The sequence below is a fragment of the Lissotriton helveticus genome, chromosome 12, assembly GCF_964261635.1.
Source record: "Lissotriton helveticus chromosome 12, aLisHel1.1, whole genome shotgun sequence".
Taxonomy (NCBI): domain Eukaryota; kingdom Metazoa; phylum Chordata; class Amphibia; order Caudata; family Salamandridae; genus Lissotriton; species Lissotriton helveticus.
In genome coordinates, this window is record NC_136073.1 from 30,891,220 (window position 1) to 30,910,011 (window position 18,792).

Below are 18,792 nucleotides of genomic sequence, written 5' to 3' on the forward strand. Positions count from 1 at the left end.
GAGACTCTATTCTCATCATCGCAGCAGGTGCATCACCCGCAGAGCTACTGGATCCTTCCCACAAGGCCTCAGTGTCTGGCCCAGTAAGCACTGCAGGGTCATTATCACCACTAAATGATGAGTCCTGAAGAAGGATTGGCCCAACATTCACCACCTGCAGCATCTTCCTTGGATCCTCGAGCCCTGCGAGAGGCTTTGCCCAGTCTGCAACATGGCCAACCTTCAGCAAACTCGTCAACGCCTCCCTTTCTGGGATATCCTCCGGGTTCACTATGACGATAGGCCCAGCATGGACAGTCTGCGATACATGCACACTATGGAGCCCGGCTGCAACTGGGTGAGGTTCAGCGATGTCCGAGAGCTTTTCACCCAGAGTGATGTGATCTTCCATGACCTCAAGCTGGGAAGCTTGCACCGGCAGCATGGGTTTGTTCCCTTTGGGATGAGTTTCAGATCTGTCCAGCACCTCCAGGGATCCCAGTTGAGTAATTTCTACATCAGGACCAGTTTCAGATCCATCTAGGACCTTCAGCGGTCCTAGCTGGGCAATGTGCACCTTGGGATCGGTTTCAGGTAGGCCCAGCACCGACAGGGGTCCTAGCTGGGCAATGTGCACCTTGGGATCGGTTTCAGGTAGGTCCAGCACCTGGAGAGGTCCTAGCTGGGCAATGTGCACCTCGGGATCGGTTTCAGGTGGGACCTGCACCAGCAGTGGTCCTAGCTGGGCAATGTGCACCTTGGGATCAGTTTCAGGTGGGACCTGCACCAGCAGTGGTCCTAGCTGGGCAATGTACACCTCGGGCTCGGTTTCAGGTGGGTCCCGCACCTGGAGAGGTCCTAGCTGGGCAATGTGCACCTCGGGATCGGTTTCAGGTGGGACCTGCACCAGCAGTGGTCCTAGCTGGGCAATGTGCACCTTGGGATCAGTTTCAGGTGGGACCTGCACCAGCAGTGGTCCTAGCTGGGCAATGTACACCTCGGGCTCGGTTTCAGGTGGGTCCCGCACCTGGAGAGGTCCTAGCTGGGCAATGTGCACCTTGGGATCGGTTTCAGGTGGGACCTGCACCTGGAGAGGTCCTAGCTGGGCAATGTGCACCTCGGGATCGGTTTCAGGTGGGACCTGCACCAGCAGTGGTCCTAGCTGGGCAATGTGCACCTTGGGATCAGTTTCAGGTAGGCCCAGCACCTGGAGAGGTCCTAGCTGGGCAATGTGCACCTCGGGCTCGGTTTCAGGTGGGTCCCGCACCTGGAGAGGTCCTAGCTGGGCAATGTGCACCTTGGGATCGGTTTCAGGTGGGACCTGCACCTGGAGAGGTCCTAGCTGGGCAATGTGCACCTCGGGCTCGGTTTCAGGTGGGTCCAGCACCTGGAGAGGTCCTAGCTGGGCAATGTGCACCTCGGGCTCGGTTTCAGGTGGGACCTGCACCTGGAGAGGTCCTAGCTGGGCAATGTGCACCTCGGGCTCGGTTTCAGGTGGGACCTGCACCTGGAGAGGTCCTAGCTGGGCAATGTGCACCTCGGGCTCGGTTTCAGGTGGGTCCAGCACCTGGAGAGGTCCTAGCTGGGCAGTGTGCACCTCAGGATCGGTTGCAGGTAGGTCCAGCACCTCCAAGGGTCCTAGCTGGGCAACGTGCACTGGAGGTCGGCCTTCAAGGTGGGCTACAGTCTGGTCTTGCAGAGTTCCAGGTTGGGCACGGTGCTCCTGCGGCACATCATGACTGTCCTTTGACCAGTTTTTGTGAACCCCAAACTTCTCAACTAGTTCAAGAGGGGTAAGACTCAACTGGGTGCCTCTGGATTTTGTTTCAGGGCCAGTGGCGTGCACCTGTGAGTTCTCTGGCAGCTTGTGCTCAAGATCCTCTGCCTGGGAGTCCAGCAGCTGGGAACCCTGTACGTCCCCCTCCCTCAGACGGCTCACCAGCTCCTCTTCCCCTTGTCCCGTTTCTAGGAGCGTAATGTCCCCCTCTAACCTCTGGTCCACCAATGGCAGCTCATCTAGTCCAGCATCCCAATCCACAACCTCAGGAGACCCATTCCCCTCCATGCCAAAGTCTGTGGCGCTCTCCTCTCTGCGATGGTGCTCGCCCTCCTGATCCATCTCAGGTGCCAGGAACTCCGGCTGCAGTCCCAGCATGCTCCTGGGCTCTCCATCCGACAGGCCAAGGATATCCAGTGGCGGCACATCTGCCCCCGCGGCATCGTTCTCACTCAGGACGACGAGGGGTCCAACGGCAAGAGCTCGCGACTCGAAGGTAGGCTCCCCTGCAGACAAAACAGGGTCATTTAGTTTTCTTTCTTACAAGAGGGGTTACCCAGCTAAAAGTACACCTTCTGCACTACCCTTTAGGCAGGGCCACTGGAATTCGGCAAATTGTGAGGCCATGGCGCTTTCCACATACTTCTAGATTTGACGCATAGTCAAAATTTTAACCAAAACAAATTGTTTTTTGCTCAAACGGATCAAAAGTTATTAAAAGTGCAATGACATGTGTTGCTGCACAGTGGAAGGCTTTTGTAAAGTTGCACTGATCACCTCTGTTTATTGCTCTATATGGGTGTTAAACTGGTTCTAATGAGGTGCAACCAATGCCCACAGTGTTACCCAGTTTAAAAATTAAGAAAGGAGTTAATACTTTTCTAAAATGTGCTGCCTTATGCTGCACAATTTGGCTTTTTGCAGCATAGCAGTCTCAGCCCGGCTGCATAATTTGGCCCTCTGCTGCTGCAGAATGCCAGGGGCCCTGCACTTAGGTCACTTCTGAGAACACTGCATCTCACACTGACCAACTCAGAACTGGCATTTACCTTCAAGTGGTCTCTCCTGCTCCACCTCCCACCCACTAAACCTCAATAGCAACAAACTGCTCTGGAGAAACCCACACTGCATCACTGTCCCTTCATGCAGAAGGTCGCTGGTTGCGTCGGCTACTGACCTCTCTTCCCGTGCCTCCGAGATGCGGGCAAGTGGTGCAATGTCCTGGACCCTCCAGATGAGGCACAGCTGCCAGAGTCACAGCAGCTGCAGATGGAAGGGGGACCCTCCATGGGAGACCAGCTGAAAAGGAACAGAGGTCTATCAGTATCCGACACCAGCCGGTGGCCAGTCATACAGCCACCCGCCGGCCAGCCACCAGAATCCCACAGCCACCAGCCCGCAACCATCATACAGCCCACATACACCAGCCCGCGAGCAATCACACAGCCCACAGATACCCATACAGACCACCCTGCATGCCACACATCCCATAGAGTCTACCGTCAGAGAGGCCACGGAAGACTGCATCTTTCCACAGTCCATACAGAATCCTACAGATCCAGCAGTCCACTTGGCAGACCACAGATCATCCAACAATCCTAGACTAACCGAAGTCCACTCAGAACCCTAGAACCAATTAATAAACCTCCAGACTCACAGTCCAGACCACCCTTCGGCTCCAGGGCCCACTCACCCACTGCTAGCTTGGTAGGAGCAGGCCTTGCTCAAGGGGCTGGGGGCGCTGTCTGCAGGTACTGCCCGGAGGCTGCAGGTGATGAAGATCTGGGTGCAGAAGAACCAGACATTAGAATTGCAAGAGCTTAAAATTAAACAGAAATCCAAGATTGTTGCCATTACAGATAGCACAGGCGTTAGACATCAGTGACTTAGATCACTTTTCTGATTACACTTCTCTATACACTCCCGACTATTCCCCTTCTGCTCAAATAGATTCATATTTTCAAGCCACTCAAATCCTCTGAAGACCACGTTGACCTGACATCCCTCGATAGTCCAATAAATCACCAATGCTATTAATCAACTTCCCAAAGATAAAACCCCTGGACCGGATGCTTTTACGGTTTGTTTTCCTTTGTTTTAAGCAATTACTTGCTCTTCAGCTGCCATTTCTCAGAAATCATTTTTTAGCTCCTGGTAAAATGCAAGGTTCCTTCACTCAAGCTAAAGTGTGCTTATTCCCTAAAAAGGACAAGGACCCATCTTCCTGTAAGAATTATAGACCCATTTCCCTAATCAACACGGATGGTAAGATCTTTGCCAAGATATTAGCTCTTTGCATAAATCAGATCATTCCGGAATATATATATCAATCTGGGTTTGTAAAGGGCTGATGGATTACAGATAATTCCAGGACCCTTCTCAACATTATTCATTTAGTCTCCAAGACAGATTCACCAGTCGCTGCAATTAGGTTAGATGCCAAAAAGGCTTTCAAAGTAAATTGGGAATTCATTTTCAGAGCATTAAAATGGCACAGCTTTAGTCTGCACACCTGGGTTAATGGTCATCAATCCAACTACTTTTTACTTCATGAAGGAAGCTGTCAAGGGTGCCCCTTATCACCACTTATTTATTCTGGACCTTGAATCTTTTTTGGGTAAAAAAATAAATTTAAAAAAAGTCATTCTGCACAGTTCATGGGCTTCCTAATTAAACAGACATTACCTGCATATGTGGACAACATCGTATTCTCCCTCTCTAACCCCACTACTTCTTTGCCAGTGTTTGTTTCTTTTTTAAAGGAGTACTCCACAGTTTCTGGATATAAACTCAACAAATCAGACGTTTTGCCCTTAAATAAACATGGTCTCCCTGATGTTTAAAGAAATGGAGGTCAAATGAATTCAAAAAGTATTAAATGTGTAGGTATCTTATATACAAATTACATTAAAGGAACTATTCAAATTAACCTTACTGATATAGTTAAAAACTATCGGCATTGATAGTCAACTGGTCCTTATTTTATCATGGTAGGGCAGATTAGCCACAATTAAAATGTTGCTTCCGATCATTAATTTCTGTCCAGGCTCCCAATTACTCTTCCACTCTTTAAAAATCAACTGTTCCTTAATCAAATTCCTACGGAATAAATCGCAAGACTAGAATTTTATTAATTAGACTTCAACAACCCAAAGACTTAGGAGTCAATTTTCTGAATCTTAGACGTTACCACTCTGCATTTACCCTGAAACAAGTATGGACTTTGACAAAACACACACGTTAACTGCATGGAGCTTACTAGAACAGACCCAATATACACCATTCTCGTTAAACGTGGCCAGTCTTTTTCAGCCCCCTAGACTATCTCCTACTCAACCATTCCACTGAAGTTGCCACCTCTTTATTTATTGTCCATTTCTCTCAAACAGATATTTTTGCACAGACTCCTATTAGGTATAACAGACACCTAAAACTCAATAACCGAGCCCGCTTTTGGAAAGAATGTATTGACAAAGGCATTTTTACAATTGGGCATTTGATGACTGATGGGGTCTGTTCTGGATTTTACTGAAATTAAGGAAAAATACGATGATTCCTAGCAACATGCTTCTCATTACGTTCACCTCAGAATATCTATTCTTCAACTCTTCTCCCAGATCTTGCTTGGTTCCACATAAGCCACACACTGTACTTTTCCACTCCGTTTAAAGCATCTGTCATTTACAAGATATTGTCTCATCCTACTGATTCGAGAACTACATCTAGGAAAGAAATATTATGGAAAAACGACTTCATACAAGAACTTTTGAAACCTGGAGTTCCATTTGGGCAAAAATCCATACCTCCTCACAGTCAGCAAGTACAACGCAGACATTGTATTATTTTTATACTAGGCTGTTCCATACTCCTAAAGATCTCCATACGTTCAAGTTGGATAATTCAAAATGTTGGTCTCGTCCTCATGAAAATAGGGATTTATTCCATATGTTTTCTTTGTCCTCTGGTTAAGAGTTTTTGGTTGCTCATTTGGAAGAAACTGAATGAAATTTTATCCACCAGTTTTTCGTTTGACATTTTACAAATTTTATGGTGTGGCTCCTCTCCTATATTAGATGCCCAGGGGAATGCAGGTACATTCATTTACTTGTTTATAGTCAATACCCTTCAGATTACCACCACAGATTGGAAGGATACTAAAAAAAAAAATCTTACACTGCTTGGTGGAACCTTTGTCATCACAGATTAGATAGGGCACATGCCACCTCTATACCTTTATTGATTAAAAGATTCTCTGATCATCTAGCGACATTCCCATCTAGGATAGCTGTTCGCCCTATTTTAGGTAATCAGGTATGTTCACCCTTAATGGTCAATATGTTTAGCAAGTGGTTATTGCTATTTTCGATATGCTGTTCTGCTTATTACATGCTTCCTATGTGTGTCCCCCCTTCTGACCCTTATTTTAAATCATTATATATATATATATATATATATATATATTCTTTATTTTGATCAAATAGTTTGATCCTGTTCACACCTCCTGGTTCTCTCATTCATTGCAATTAACTAGAAGTTCTGGAAGCGTTTGAACTTTTACTGTGTACTTCTGTTATACTTTGAATATTAGCTCAATAGAGCATTCTAAACTTAAGGGCACGAGACCCCCACGTGGTACAGACCACAGGCTCCGGAGGAACTATCAGGCATATAGTTCCCACGATTGTACCCACAGAAGTGGCGGGGGATATTTAAGGGGGGGGGTTCAGACTTGGACAGACCCCAGAGTCAATTGAACATAAAAGCTATATAAGGCTCAGTAGCACCCATCACATGCACCCTCCGCATGGCAAAGCCACCAGCAGACGTATAGATAGGGGAGGCTGCACGCAACAAGTCCACTCTTACTTCACGGTGCAGCCCATCTGCCCTACTTCTGCTAATACAACACGTGTACAGCGCTGCGTACCACACATGGTGCTTCAGTGCGCTCCATTGACTTCAGCTCCTGGGCACCCTTCGGAGTGCCTGGCTGGGAGAGTGTTGGATAAAGAGGGAGACACTGGTTGAAAGGTGCCAAATTCAGACTATTTCAAGGATATCCCTCCTCATCAGTGTAGTCGCTACCATGTGGAGAAGTGTGGCTCAATGGTTAGAGCAGCAGACCCTGATGCAAAGGTCTGGCCCGGGACCAGGGTTCAATTCCCGCCTCGGCGGGTCTTGGGCTCAATTTCCTTCTCACCTCGGTGCCTATTCTAATCATGGGTCCCACTCTGCAACTCTGGGCAATAGCTTGCTTAATCTCCACAACAGCCCCCACAAGGCTAAGGATGCCTGGCTGCACCTTGGGGGTGCCCAGGAGTGGACGCCTCACAGGGAAAAGCCAGGAAGGGTTCCACAGCGGCATTCGTACAAGCACCGGAGACCCCATGTGGGGTGATTCGGGCGCTATACAAATACACTACATTTACCATCACTCGATGGTGAGCGCGAGAGCCTCCTGGCTTAGTGGACTTGTGTGTCCACTGTAGGGGCCTGTGTTTGAACTCCTGGTCTCAGGTTGAAATACCTGCAGGTTCACTCAGCCCTTCATCCTTCTGAGGTAGATAACATGAGCGCAATTGAGTTGGCCAACCATAGGCATCCACTCGCCAGTGCCACGATACCCTGGGTGAACGTGCGCTTTACAATACACCTTATATGAGCTTCTAGAGGCACCTTACTTGGGGTGTAGCCATGTGCGAGTAATAAAGAGGATGTCAGACTTCAGAATGACGTAGCCCCTTTTGGATGAGCAAACACTACATACTCCCTTTCCATCAGTCTTCAGTGGGGGAGGAGGCTACCACTGCGGAAAGCTTGGACACCGCTGGGCGTGCGCACAAGGATAATTCACCCACCATTATATACCATGCATCTCGAGGGACTCCGGGGTAAGACACTGGCCTGTCGAGGAGTTTATTCACAAGGAAAATTAACCAGTAACATTGAACTATTGTAGCAATCCAGAATTTAGCACAGGTTTCGTCCTGAAGAAGGCTAGCTTATCTTCACCCAAAGCTGAAACATGGTTCATGTTTCACTTCTACACCCAGCAAAGTCTTTGCACCATTTGAATTATGCAACTTTCTCAATCACCAATTGCAAGAGTACAAAGAATTCAAACACACCAGTGATTAAGACATCAGAGCTGAAGGCGCTTTACATAAAATGCAGTCTCAGGCCTACAACTCAAGTTAGTCACGCATGAAGATTTGTTTTGGGCGGAATACTCCAATGGAGCCAGACGTTTCATGGTTTCACCAACTCAGACAAAAATCATACCAGGGAGTTGGTGGTGCCAATGAACCTGAAGGCATCCACTGTGAACCGAAGTTTCTCTGGCTGCACCCGGGGAGATACAAAGGCAGAAGAACCAGAGAGCTTCCCATCTACCAGGCATCTATAAAAAAAAAAAAAAAAAAAAAAAAAAAAAAAAAAAAAAAAAAAAAAAAAAAAAACACAAATTAACAGAAGGGAATGATGGCGCGCTCTGCCCTTGCCACACAGATGCCTAGACAGGACAACCGGCATCTTACCCATAGGAGGAAATGATGTCATACTGGAGGCGGGAGTCTGGGTCTGTGGTTGGGGCGGCCACGCAACTGTCCACGAGGATTCGAAGAGGATAGTGGTTCATAGCATCCACTGAGGCTTCAAGGTGGAAGACGTCCCCCAGCTGGAAGGTGGTGCTGCCCCTGGCAGAGGTCCAGTCATCTGGAAAACCAAGGAGAGCGGTTGAAGGGGTGTAAAGCATAAGGGGGGTGGGGGACCCAAAGATACCTATACAAGCCACACTTCACCTACCGGTCATCAGGCGCAGAGAGAAGGATATCACCGCCTCTGCGAACACTGTAGTGCGCAGCGGGTTCCAGGTGGGCGCGATGGCCTTGCCGCTCACGTTGGCATGCCTGCAAGAGTGAAGTAAAGCTCAGTAACATATCTAGACATGGAGGCAGTAGACAAGACCTGACCGGAGAATTCTCTAACACAACACTTCCACACAAATAAAGTGTGGTAAAGGCAGTAAATGTCCTCTCTCCACAGTACGCTTCGCCAACACCAGACCGGCTCGCTCAACCGTCTTCGTGAATGGCCTGCAGTCACTGTTCAGAGGCGCATATCTTCAGGGAGGGTGGATCACCCAATAAATAAATAAATATATATATATATATTTTTTTTTTTAGAGTTGGGTGACTCCATGAAAGTGGGGTTGTGCCTGGAGCAGTAGCCCATGCTGGTCCAATCTGAAATTGGTGCCGTGTGCTAGAGACCCTTTCTATTACACAATAGGCCCGGGCGGTAAATTGCGTTCCACTCGTGGAATTTGGGTAATTTTGCGTTCCGCGGAGAATGTGAAATTGCCCAAAATTCTGAGTTCTGCGAATTTTTTTGCTTGTTCGCGTTCTCAAAATGCGTGTTCGCGAGATATTTACCCCCGAGCACGCAAACAGCGATTGCGAACAGTAAAAAAGGATCACGAACAAGCAATTCCGCACGTTCGGGGAATTTGTGTGTTCTGAGATTTACCATTTCACGGAGATTTGCGTAACGCGATAACGCAAATTCCACCCACCCCCTATTACACACAACGCAAATTCCACCCACCCCCTATTACACACAACACAAACATGTGTACCCTGCAGCAGCCCTCTGTGGCACTTAGGCGCTCAGGGTGGCCTGATTGCTACAGATCGCCCATGGGCTGGCGTCTTGTGCCACCCGCACAGAGCTTCAAATCTCGAGTGACTGGGTTTGGGGAGCTCCGGGCCTGCCCCACACACCAATCCAGATGTTTTTTTCCGACCCATGGCTTCTTCCTTCCTGCAGCTGCACCTACCCCAGCAGAGGCGGCGTGTGCTGTTCTACCAACAAGCTGGCAGTGGCACAGAGGAACCCTCCTCGGGGGCCCTGGTCTAGCCAGGCCACTGTTCCAGTGCCACCAGCCTGCAACACTGCACTCAGACCCCCCCCTGCAGCAATACAAGCATTGGCATTGACAATAGGTCTCGCCTTTGGGACCTTGTAAGTGTTTAGCCATGCAGCACCCACCAGGCATATTTCTGTAATGAAACTAGTACTTATGTAAAGTGCTTCGATGCCTTCATTCGCACTACATAATGCAAAAAAATAAAAAGGAATTAAAGGAGAAGTGCTCGCAGATTTCTGAGGTAGGGAGTGAAAAGATGCACTCTGTAGAGTTACGCTGTGCACGTTTGGTTTTGCTCCACAACAGTTAGGGTAAAATGCTGATTGCTAACATTCTTCTGTTTTGTTTAACCAGAAGCATGATCATCCGGTCAACAAACCGTTAAGCATCACAATGTAGCCATTTCCTGAAACCCCACGAGGATTGCTCCCTTCCTCCCCAAGACAGGAGTGGCCTTTAAGGAGCTTTAAACACTGTAGCAGCTGCTTGTTGCCTTCCAGGGTAGGCTTGTTGGACAATGCTTGCTCATTAGATGGTGCCGACGATTCCACTGAAGAGGTAAGATGTCACCGTAATTTATTTGGTTTCTATGCCTTTGTGTTTTAGAGAAAATGAAAGCGCACTCTTGTGGAGGTGGGGTGGAGGAGACGCGCCTTCTAAGGAAAGAGGCATGGTCTGGAAATGAAACCCCACTCAAAACAGATGTCAGCCTATGCGCTGACGGCTCCCATTATATAATGCCGGTACCAAATCAGAAAGTGAGCACAGTATAGGAAATCAGGAGTCGAATTGAAAGGAGGCGAAAGTGAGTTCAGTGTGCAAGAGAAGGCGGGGCTGGAGTATGCTGCATCTTGGTGCCGAGTAACAGATGTTTATTGCCAACCAAATGAATGCTAATTAGTTAGTCTGCCTCTAGTAGGATGAAAGGCTGAGCAGACGCTCTGAGGTTTGAACCTGCGGTTGGGAGGTCAAACGTAATATTAATAGGGTGCTTGCATTAAGTGAAGATGACCTTCCTCCTTCAACAAAACAGCAATGGGCCTAGCAGGACAGCGAATGCACAAGTTTCTGATTGCAAACAGAGCATTGGCTAGGATAAGCGTGTGCATGTGGCATGAGGGTTGGTTAAAATTAAGAATGGCACGAGAGAGAAGCAGGGGGTGTGAGAGACAGCACAGCAAACGCGCAAATTAAAAACAGATGGTGCCCCTGCTCATAACCGCAATGTGGAGGCCAATACATTTACTGGGAAAGGTGGGACATGCAACCACCTTTGCCCAATTGCGTGCTGTCTTTTTAGAAAGACACAAAGACCAACTGAAATAATGCAAAAAAAACACAAAAAAACACACCAGGCATGTGGAAAGTCCAGAGTGAGTCCAAGAGGTAGTTTTCCTAGTGCAGCGCATGCGCGCTGCACTAGGCTCGACCCAACAAGTAAGACTATTGAAGCTCGAGCGACTCTACACACAGATCAGACATGGTGCACACACTACTGGGTGATGGCTATATGCGCACAGTTGCAGGAAGGCACCAAGCCCTGTGTTCAAGAACTCATGGGTATATAGACACATTAACTCTATAGAGACACTGGCATACACAAGGACTAGTTAAAGTAGTCACAGCCCTTCTCATTAAAACTAGAAAGAATGGAATGGCACCCAAGCGCTCAGAGCCACACATGGGCATACCACAGATTGGGTTAGAAACCAGAGGATGCAGAGACAAAGAAACCAAGAGAGAGAGAGAGACAAAGAAACCAAGAGAGAGAGAGAGAGAGACAAAGAAACCAAGAGAGAGAGAGAGAGAAAGAAAGAGAGAGAGAGAGAGAGACAAAGAAACCAAGAGAGAGAGAGAGACAAAGAAACCAAGAGAGAGAGAGAGACAAAGAAACCAAGAGAGAGAGAGAGACAAAGAAACCAAGAGAGAGAGAGAGACAAAGAAACCAAGAGAGAGAGAGAGAGAGAGACAAAGAAACCAAGAGAGAGAGAGAGAGACAAAGAAACCAAGAGAGAGAGAGACAAAGAAACCAAGAGAGAGAGAGACAAAGAAACCAAGAGAGAGAGAGACAAAGAAACCAAGAGAGAGAGAGCGAGAGAGCGAGAGAGCGAGAGACAAAGAAACCAAGAGAGAGAGAGAGCGAGAGAGCGAGAGAGCGAGAGACAAAGAAACCAAGAGAGAGAGAGAGAGAGAGAGAGAGAGAGAGAGAGACAAAGAAACCAAGAGAGAGAGAGAGAGAGAGAGAGAGAGAGAGACAAAGAAACCAAGAGAGAGAGAGAGAGAGAGAGAGACAAAGAAACCAAGAGAGAGAGAGAGAGAGAGAGAGACAAAGAAACCAAGAGAGAGAGAGAGAGAGAGAGACAAAGAAACCAAGAGAGAGAGAGAGAGAGAGAGACAAAGAAACCAAGAGAGAGAGAGAGAGAGAGACAAAGAAACCAAGAGAGAGAGAGAGAGAGAGAGAGAGAGAGAGAGAGAGAGAGAGAGAGAGAGAGAGAGAGAGAGAGAGAGAGAGAGAGAGAGAGAGAGAGAGAGAGAGAGAGACAAAGAAACCAAGAGAGAGAGAGACAAAGAGAGAGAGAGAGAGAGAGAGAGAGAGAAACACTCAAAGACAGGTGACAACTTTGCGAGAGAAACAGATACGCAAATGTGTGAGAGCACTTCTCTGTGTGTAAGGACCCACGAATGAGCATGCTGGGAGAAGTGATGTATCGGCATGTACACTCCTTTATGTTAAAGACAGCAGAACCTTTAAGAATGCAGGACCGTGCTACACGTGCAAATACACATGCTGAAATGACGTGTGTGCCTGGATACAGGCATGTTATGAGTAATTGTAGGTTCTGCTTTCATGGTCACCCTCACTTTTTGCTGGTGCCATTATGTTTTTCTGACTAGTGTGACTGGGATCCTGCTAATCAGGACCCCAAGTCTCTGTGCTTCCTCCCTAAACTGGACTGTGGTGAGTACTTGGGTACACTCTGGATTGGCTACTGGTGTACCCCTGCAAGTCCCTAGCACATGGTACTAAGGTACCCAGGGCATAGGTATACCAGGGGATGAAGCATGTATTATACTACCCATGTGAAACCACTCAAATTGTGACTACATGCCTGCCATTGCAGCCTGTGTAAGCTGGGGTTAGCACCACTAACAGATACGAGTTCTTATATCGGCAGTCACTGCACTTAAAACCTACAAGTCACCCCAAAGACAGGCCTTTCGATCCTGAAGGCAGGGTGCTCAGTTAGAAATATGAGGGTGTCCCTGCATGAGCAGGACACCCCCACAATCCATGGAGTATAATCTCCAGGCGCTATAAGTGCATCAGCCATTATGACGTTTAGAGTGGCCAGGTCTCATTACATGAGGGCTAACTCTAAACTGGCTGTAAAACCATGGTATGTTTGGTACCAAACATTTGGAATTATACCCAAACACTGTGGGAGGTGGGAGTTCTGATTCCATGCACTTTGAGGCTCAACTCGAAAGCCCTTAGGGCTCCCGGTACCAGTCTTCTAGATTCTGACAAGCAGCATGGCTGCTGCCAACCAGAGACCAGATTCCGCCCTCCTGCTGCGGAGGGAAGCAAGGGAAGATAGGAAACCCATTGTCCTGTCACATGGAGGTGTGACCACCTCCCATACAGGACTTGGTCCATTGGGCCAGGGTGGGGGCCCTGGCAAATGCCACTAGACTGCTTTGAAGGGCACATTTGGTACCCTCGTCCCAGTTAGAACCAGTTATGGAGCAGTTCATTCCCGCTCTGGAGTGAAACTGGACAAAGGACATGGGAGTATCCTCCCCCCTATCCAACCCCTCCATCTGGCAGGGACCACTGAATTGTCTCAACCCTTTCTGTAGGGTACATAAGGACTTACTAGCAGGTGGTTCCTTAGATTAGTTGTGGGACAAGATTCAGATCCAAAACCACTTAATCTTCATCCATCTTGGCACTGGAAAGACTGCACCGTGAAGACTCCTGCCTCTCCTGGTCTCGTCATCCTGCAAGTTTTCTGCGTCGCCTGTGCTCCATACAGGTTTTTCCTCCAGACCTGTGGGCATCCAAGACTCTCAAAGGAATATCCCTTGGATGGAAGGGATCACTCCCCTGCATATGCAGGCACAGCAACAAAGTAGACCCGTCTGCTGTTACTAAGCTCCCATGGACTCCGAAAGGTTCAGCAACACAGGTGGTGATTCTGAAACTCTAAGACCTGCCCTATCTTCACAGCAAGTTTGAAGCCAGTATCCCTCGTCGGAACAGCTGGAGCAGTAACCTGGTGCACTGCGTCCACTGGTCTCGATATCTTCTGGCTCCAAGAAGCTCCAGCCTCCCTTGCTACCAAGATCTTAGTCCTCGTCACATCCTCTGCACAGTGGGCCTGCATCATTGGTGAGTTGCTCGAGGTGCTCTTGCGACTCCTGTGCCTTTGGTCTGTGGTTCTTCTTTGGTTTCAGTGGGCTCACTGGTTTGCTTGGGTCTTACTCTGACTGATCTGCACTTGGTGAGTCCCTTGGACCTTGCTGGTCCTGACACTGCATTTTTGTCAGCCACGTTGGTTGCCATTGCCAAGGCTTCTTGGTGCTCCTACCAGACACTGACCCCTTGGCTCTTGACATGGGACAGCTTGGGAATGACTCCTGGTCTTCCACAGTGTTGCCTGGTCCTCACAGCTACAGGGCCACAGTCACGGTCAAATCTCCTGCATCTCAGACATTGGTGGGCATTTGTCTTCAGTGCCTCCTAGACTCTGTCCCCTCTACTTACACGTACCTCTTCCTGAATACACTCTAGGGTTCCACCAGACTCCTTCACCTTCTTCGCCAGCAGCATCTTTGCTGAAGTCCTCCATTGTGGTTTACTGCGGTTTCCGAAGTCACTTCCCACCTATGCTCCAGCTTCCCTGGTGTAGGTATCCTGGCTCATGGGGTATCCCCGAGTGGGTGCCTCTCCACCCTTCCATCTTCCACTGGGTTTCGTCAGGGTTTTCTGGGTATGGTCCTACCTGAAAAGTGCAACTTTCCAATTGACTTGTATTGAGCACGCGGTCATGTTTCCACTTTGCAGATTGCCACCATGCTGGGTCCTGGGTACTTACCTCGGGTGATTTCTTGTTTCCCCAGCTCTTCTAAGTCTTCTGGCTCCGGTCTCGGGCTAGGTCATGTGTCACATTCTACTTTATTAGCATATGGTTTGGTCTCCCCCGGAGACCACTGTGTTTGTGCTACTTACATGTAGTATTAAATTGTGTTTATTGTGGATATGACTCTGTAGGAGATATTATGTGTTAGTGTCTTATAATAGACATATTTTTATAAATACACTATGTAGTTCCCCCCCCCCACTCCCGACACAATTAATCTATGCCAATGAGATTAGTTTCTGGTTAAACAGCCTGCTTTACACTCCTTCTGGACTAAGCCTGAAGGCTGCTCTCCACAGCTACCATGTGGAGCTTTCCAGGGTTGTCCAAGACCTCTTAAATCACCATAAGGGTTGTGTGGATTAACGCAGGGTGCTACACTTACATTGAAACCGGTCTTTGGATGCTCGTTTCCGGTCCAAGGAGGACCTGGCTTGGCAGTTCGGGCTGCACTGTTCCCATGAGGCACAGGGTCAAGACTGATTTGCATATGGCCAGGTCTAAACTGGGGTGGTATGGTGAGCAAAAGAATTATGGATTTAACCCAGATCTCTTGACTGGGGGTGAATGTTTTGATTTGTTCTGCATTCCGTCCATCAATTCTGCGTCTTTCACTTACATAAGTGAGCACAATATACTAAGCCAGCCCCCTACAGTAAGCACACAAGATCAGCACGTGCACAATCATGCCGATTAAAAGGGAGGTCACGGTACTCGTATGCAGGAACCTGCACAGACCGAGATAGGGCAGAGCCCAGGTGTGCAGTAACTCGTGGGCGCAAGGTGGGACAGGGAATGTGCACAGTGACTTCACATGATGTGCAGGGAGACAAGGGTGCACAGCACCCTGCCATGGAGTGCCAAAGTCTGCTCACCAGAAACCCCTGCAGGTGCGGCTTCCGGCCACGCCTCCATGTTTGTCAGAACCCAGGTGTCTATTGCGCCAGGTAAACTATTACAGAGCTCTGAAAAAGCAATCTACTCCCAATCCAGGCCAGAATCAGACCACTTAATAGCTGATTTACAAGTGAAAATTGGATATACACTGCACAACCAACTGCTTACCTCGGACCCTTGATTCCTCGTGAAAATCGAGCTCGTCATTTCACTCTCCTCCTTACTTATACCAGATCCAGCTCATCATTTCACCCTCCTTACTTCTACCAGATCTAGCACAGCGAGTGTGTGTGGTATGTGTGCATGGCTTTAAGTGGGCCGGGTCTCACTGGTGCTCAGCACTGGCAGTTCTAAAAAGCAGGTGCTGAGACAGGTCCCCATCAGGCTCTCCATTTTTGCCCACACCCTCCGGGTGAGAAAAAAAAAAAAGTCATTTGTGCTGCAGTGCCACCCTTCACCGCCTCAGATGTAACTTCAATGAGACTTGTTATAGTAAGTAAGTTTTATTTCATCATGATTCTTTACATATCAGAACAACTTACTATTTAACTGATTTTTGTTCAATTAAAAAGGAACAAGCAGCATTTTCCATGCAATAGGTCTTGCATTTGCGAGAATTTAAGGTTTGGGCATTGTAAGTGACAATGCCTTTTATCCGTTTTGATAATTAACAGATACATAAAAGGCAGTGTCATTTACAATGCCAATAGCTCAAACTCTTGTAAATGTGAGACCTATTGCCTTTCAAAGATGCAACCGCCATTGTCACGGGGTGCTTGGAAAGTGAAAGCACGCATGACGCACTGAATGTTGCAGGAAAGCATGTTGTTACTGCACTAGGAGAAACTTCAAGAAAATAGTGCTTACAGACTAAGACATACCGTGTAACAACCAAAGTAAAAGGGTCAGTCGCCAAGGGAGGTTAAAAATGAACACAAGGCGGTACTAAGAAGCCTATTAACGAATCAGAAGCCAGCATTTACGAAGGACAATGACTCAAGCCAGTTATAAATATGGGTGGAGCTTCAAAGCCGTATTCCAATATAGCATGCCTTGCAGAGCACGTGTTGCCCAGGCTCGACCTAAAAACATTTTATACGGTTAATAATTTTTTCAGAGTCCATCATTTCAGAACTGAAGCATTTTTAATATAAACAACGAAGCCATGGTTGTTGCTTATCTTGTGTAACTAATAGCCAATGGCAAAGCCAATAGTCCTGGCTTGTTGTAGGTGTAATGTTATATGTTGTATTATATATCTGCACACAATGACAGACGTAGCAAAAAACCGTCGCCGGTACACCAAGCTACAGATTTCAAGCTTAGGTGGTTTAAGCCACGCCCCTTTGAGAGACCCTTCAGTTTCATCACACTTAAAGCCCTGGCAGGGGGTATAAGGTGAGTGGCATTATGAATCTATATTACGTCTGGGCGACATGATCTGCATTTGGGGTGTGCCAAGTTTTATTTTAGTCAGTAAAGTTCAGCTACATTCCTGATGTTTTGCCTTGGTGATACATTCAGAGGTTTGCCGGCCACCAGCTGTGTGAGCTGGTCTGAGGGGTTGAGGTTAACTTCACCAGGTGCCCTCACCACCCATGAATGAAAGCGACGACGGACACCTCCCGCCCCCGGCAGGGTGCCCGCGCTGCACTCACCTGGGGTAGACGCACTGAATCAGGACGGACACCTTGTTGGTCCTGGTGATGACGGTGCTGCCGGAAGTGGTGGGAGCGTAGGTCAGGATGGAGCCGTAGATGACAAACTCTTGGGTAACCTAGGAAACGGAAAGATACAGGTCACCTGTGAGACGGGGGCTCGAGGCCTACCCACCACGCCCTGCCAGAGGCGCCCACAGCTGGAAACAACGAGGCCTGTACCTCTTCAGGAGAGCGAGCACTTCGAGATGGAGGCAGCGGCTCACAGACCATTATTGCGAGTGCTTCGAGGCGCCCAACACTGAACAGTTTTTTGGGGGAAACAGTTACCAACTGGAGGGTTTGAGCAGCTGACCTCCGAATAGACAACTCGGATCAAAAACAGAACCAACATTGTGCGAATGCTGCCCGCAGTTCGATAGTTAAAAACTACAGCTCCCAGAATGCATTAGGTTGGAAAAAAAAAGCCCCGAGATGACAGAACGGACTTAAAAAGACCAGTGGGGGGGATAGGAATATCCATTTACTTATGATAAAGTAGTAATGGCTTCAGCGGTGCATTATTTGTTTGCATTCGGGTACTCACAGTTTGAGGCAGTGAACATTTGCCCCACGGACCAGCATCCTATACACCCACCTGCCTGGTGTTGCCGCAGTCGTGCAGCGCGCTGTCGAAGGTCACCGTGTTGTCCGCGTTGAGTGACGTGTAGCTGCAGAAGGCGGACCCCAGCCGCAGGTCACCCGGCTGGACCAGCCTCCCCGTCCCAAAGAGATCCCTCTGCACCGTCACCACCATGTTGTCACTCTGGCACTGCACTCTCACCGGCTGCAGGGCAGGCAGGGCCCGGGACCTGCCCTCGGATGAGACCCAGGGGCCGCTGCTGGCCACCCCCACCTGGGACTGGGAGCCAGGGAACCAGTTCCTCCGGGAGCTCCAGTAGGAAGAGTCCAGAACAGGGCCCCTCTCATCAAGACAGAGCCCGAAACTCATCAACCACAGACCAGTGCAGAGGCCCAAACACCACCCCATGATGCCAAGAGCACACAGCGAAGGAAGGAGGCGCCAAGACAGCAGTTATATCCACACACCTGAGGCTGCTCCCGACTGGCCTGGGCCAATGACAGCTCCTCCCGGGTTCACTCACACCTGGAGCCAGTCTCAGGCCAATGGCAGCCTTTCCTGGCACACCTGATGCCAATCCCAGATCCCGACAGCCCCTTGTTTGCTCACTTGGAGCTAACCCCAGGCCATGGCATCATTTCCTGAAAAAGTGACACCTCAGCCAATCCCAGGTCACCGACAGCCGCTTCCCGGTGCACTCACATCGGAGCCAATCCTAGGCTATGACACTCCCTTCCTAGCACACCCAGGGCCAATTAAAACCCGTTATCTCACTGCCCCCAGGTTAG

The 18,792-nt window shown here is 48.6% G+C and overlaps 1 protein-coding gene across 1 annotated transcript; it reads right to left on the reverse strand.

Annotated features, from left to right (window-relative positions):
- Window positions 1-897: 897 nt before the first annotated feature.
- LOC144799320 (uncharacterized) lies at window positions 898-18,444 on the reverse strand. The gene is made up of 9 exons (XM_078670570.1): window positions 18,020-18,444; window positions 17,383-17,501; window positions 8,561-8,664; window positions 8,293-8,470; window positions 8,039-8,156; window positions 3,450-3,538; window positions 2,934-3,055; window positions 975-2,262; window positions 898-901 (listed from the first exon to the last, which is right to left on the reverse strand). Exons 1-9 carry the CDS (start codon window positions 18,410-18,412, stop codon window positions 898-900), a joined length of 2,415 nt encoding a protein of 804 aa, XP_078526696.1. The 5' UTR covers window positions 18,413-18,444.
- Window positions 18,445-18,792: the final 348 nt, after the last annotated feature.

Excerpts from the sequence above, each read along its gene's own strand:
- LOC144799320 (XM_078670570.1), bottom strand. The coding sequence starts at position 18,412 with ATGGGGTGGTGTTTGGGCCTCTGCACTGGTCTGTGGTTGATGAGTTTC. Across the intron at positions 8,665-17,382 it reads ATTCAGTGCGTCTACCCCAG|GCATGCCAACGTGAGCGGCA; the intron begins GTGAGTGCAGCG and ends TCACTCTTGCAG. Across the intron at positions 3,539-8,038 it reads TTGGCACCACCAACTCCCTG|ATCTTCATCACCTGCAGCCT; the intron begins GTATGATTTTTG and ends TTCTGCACCCAG.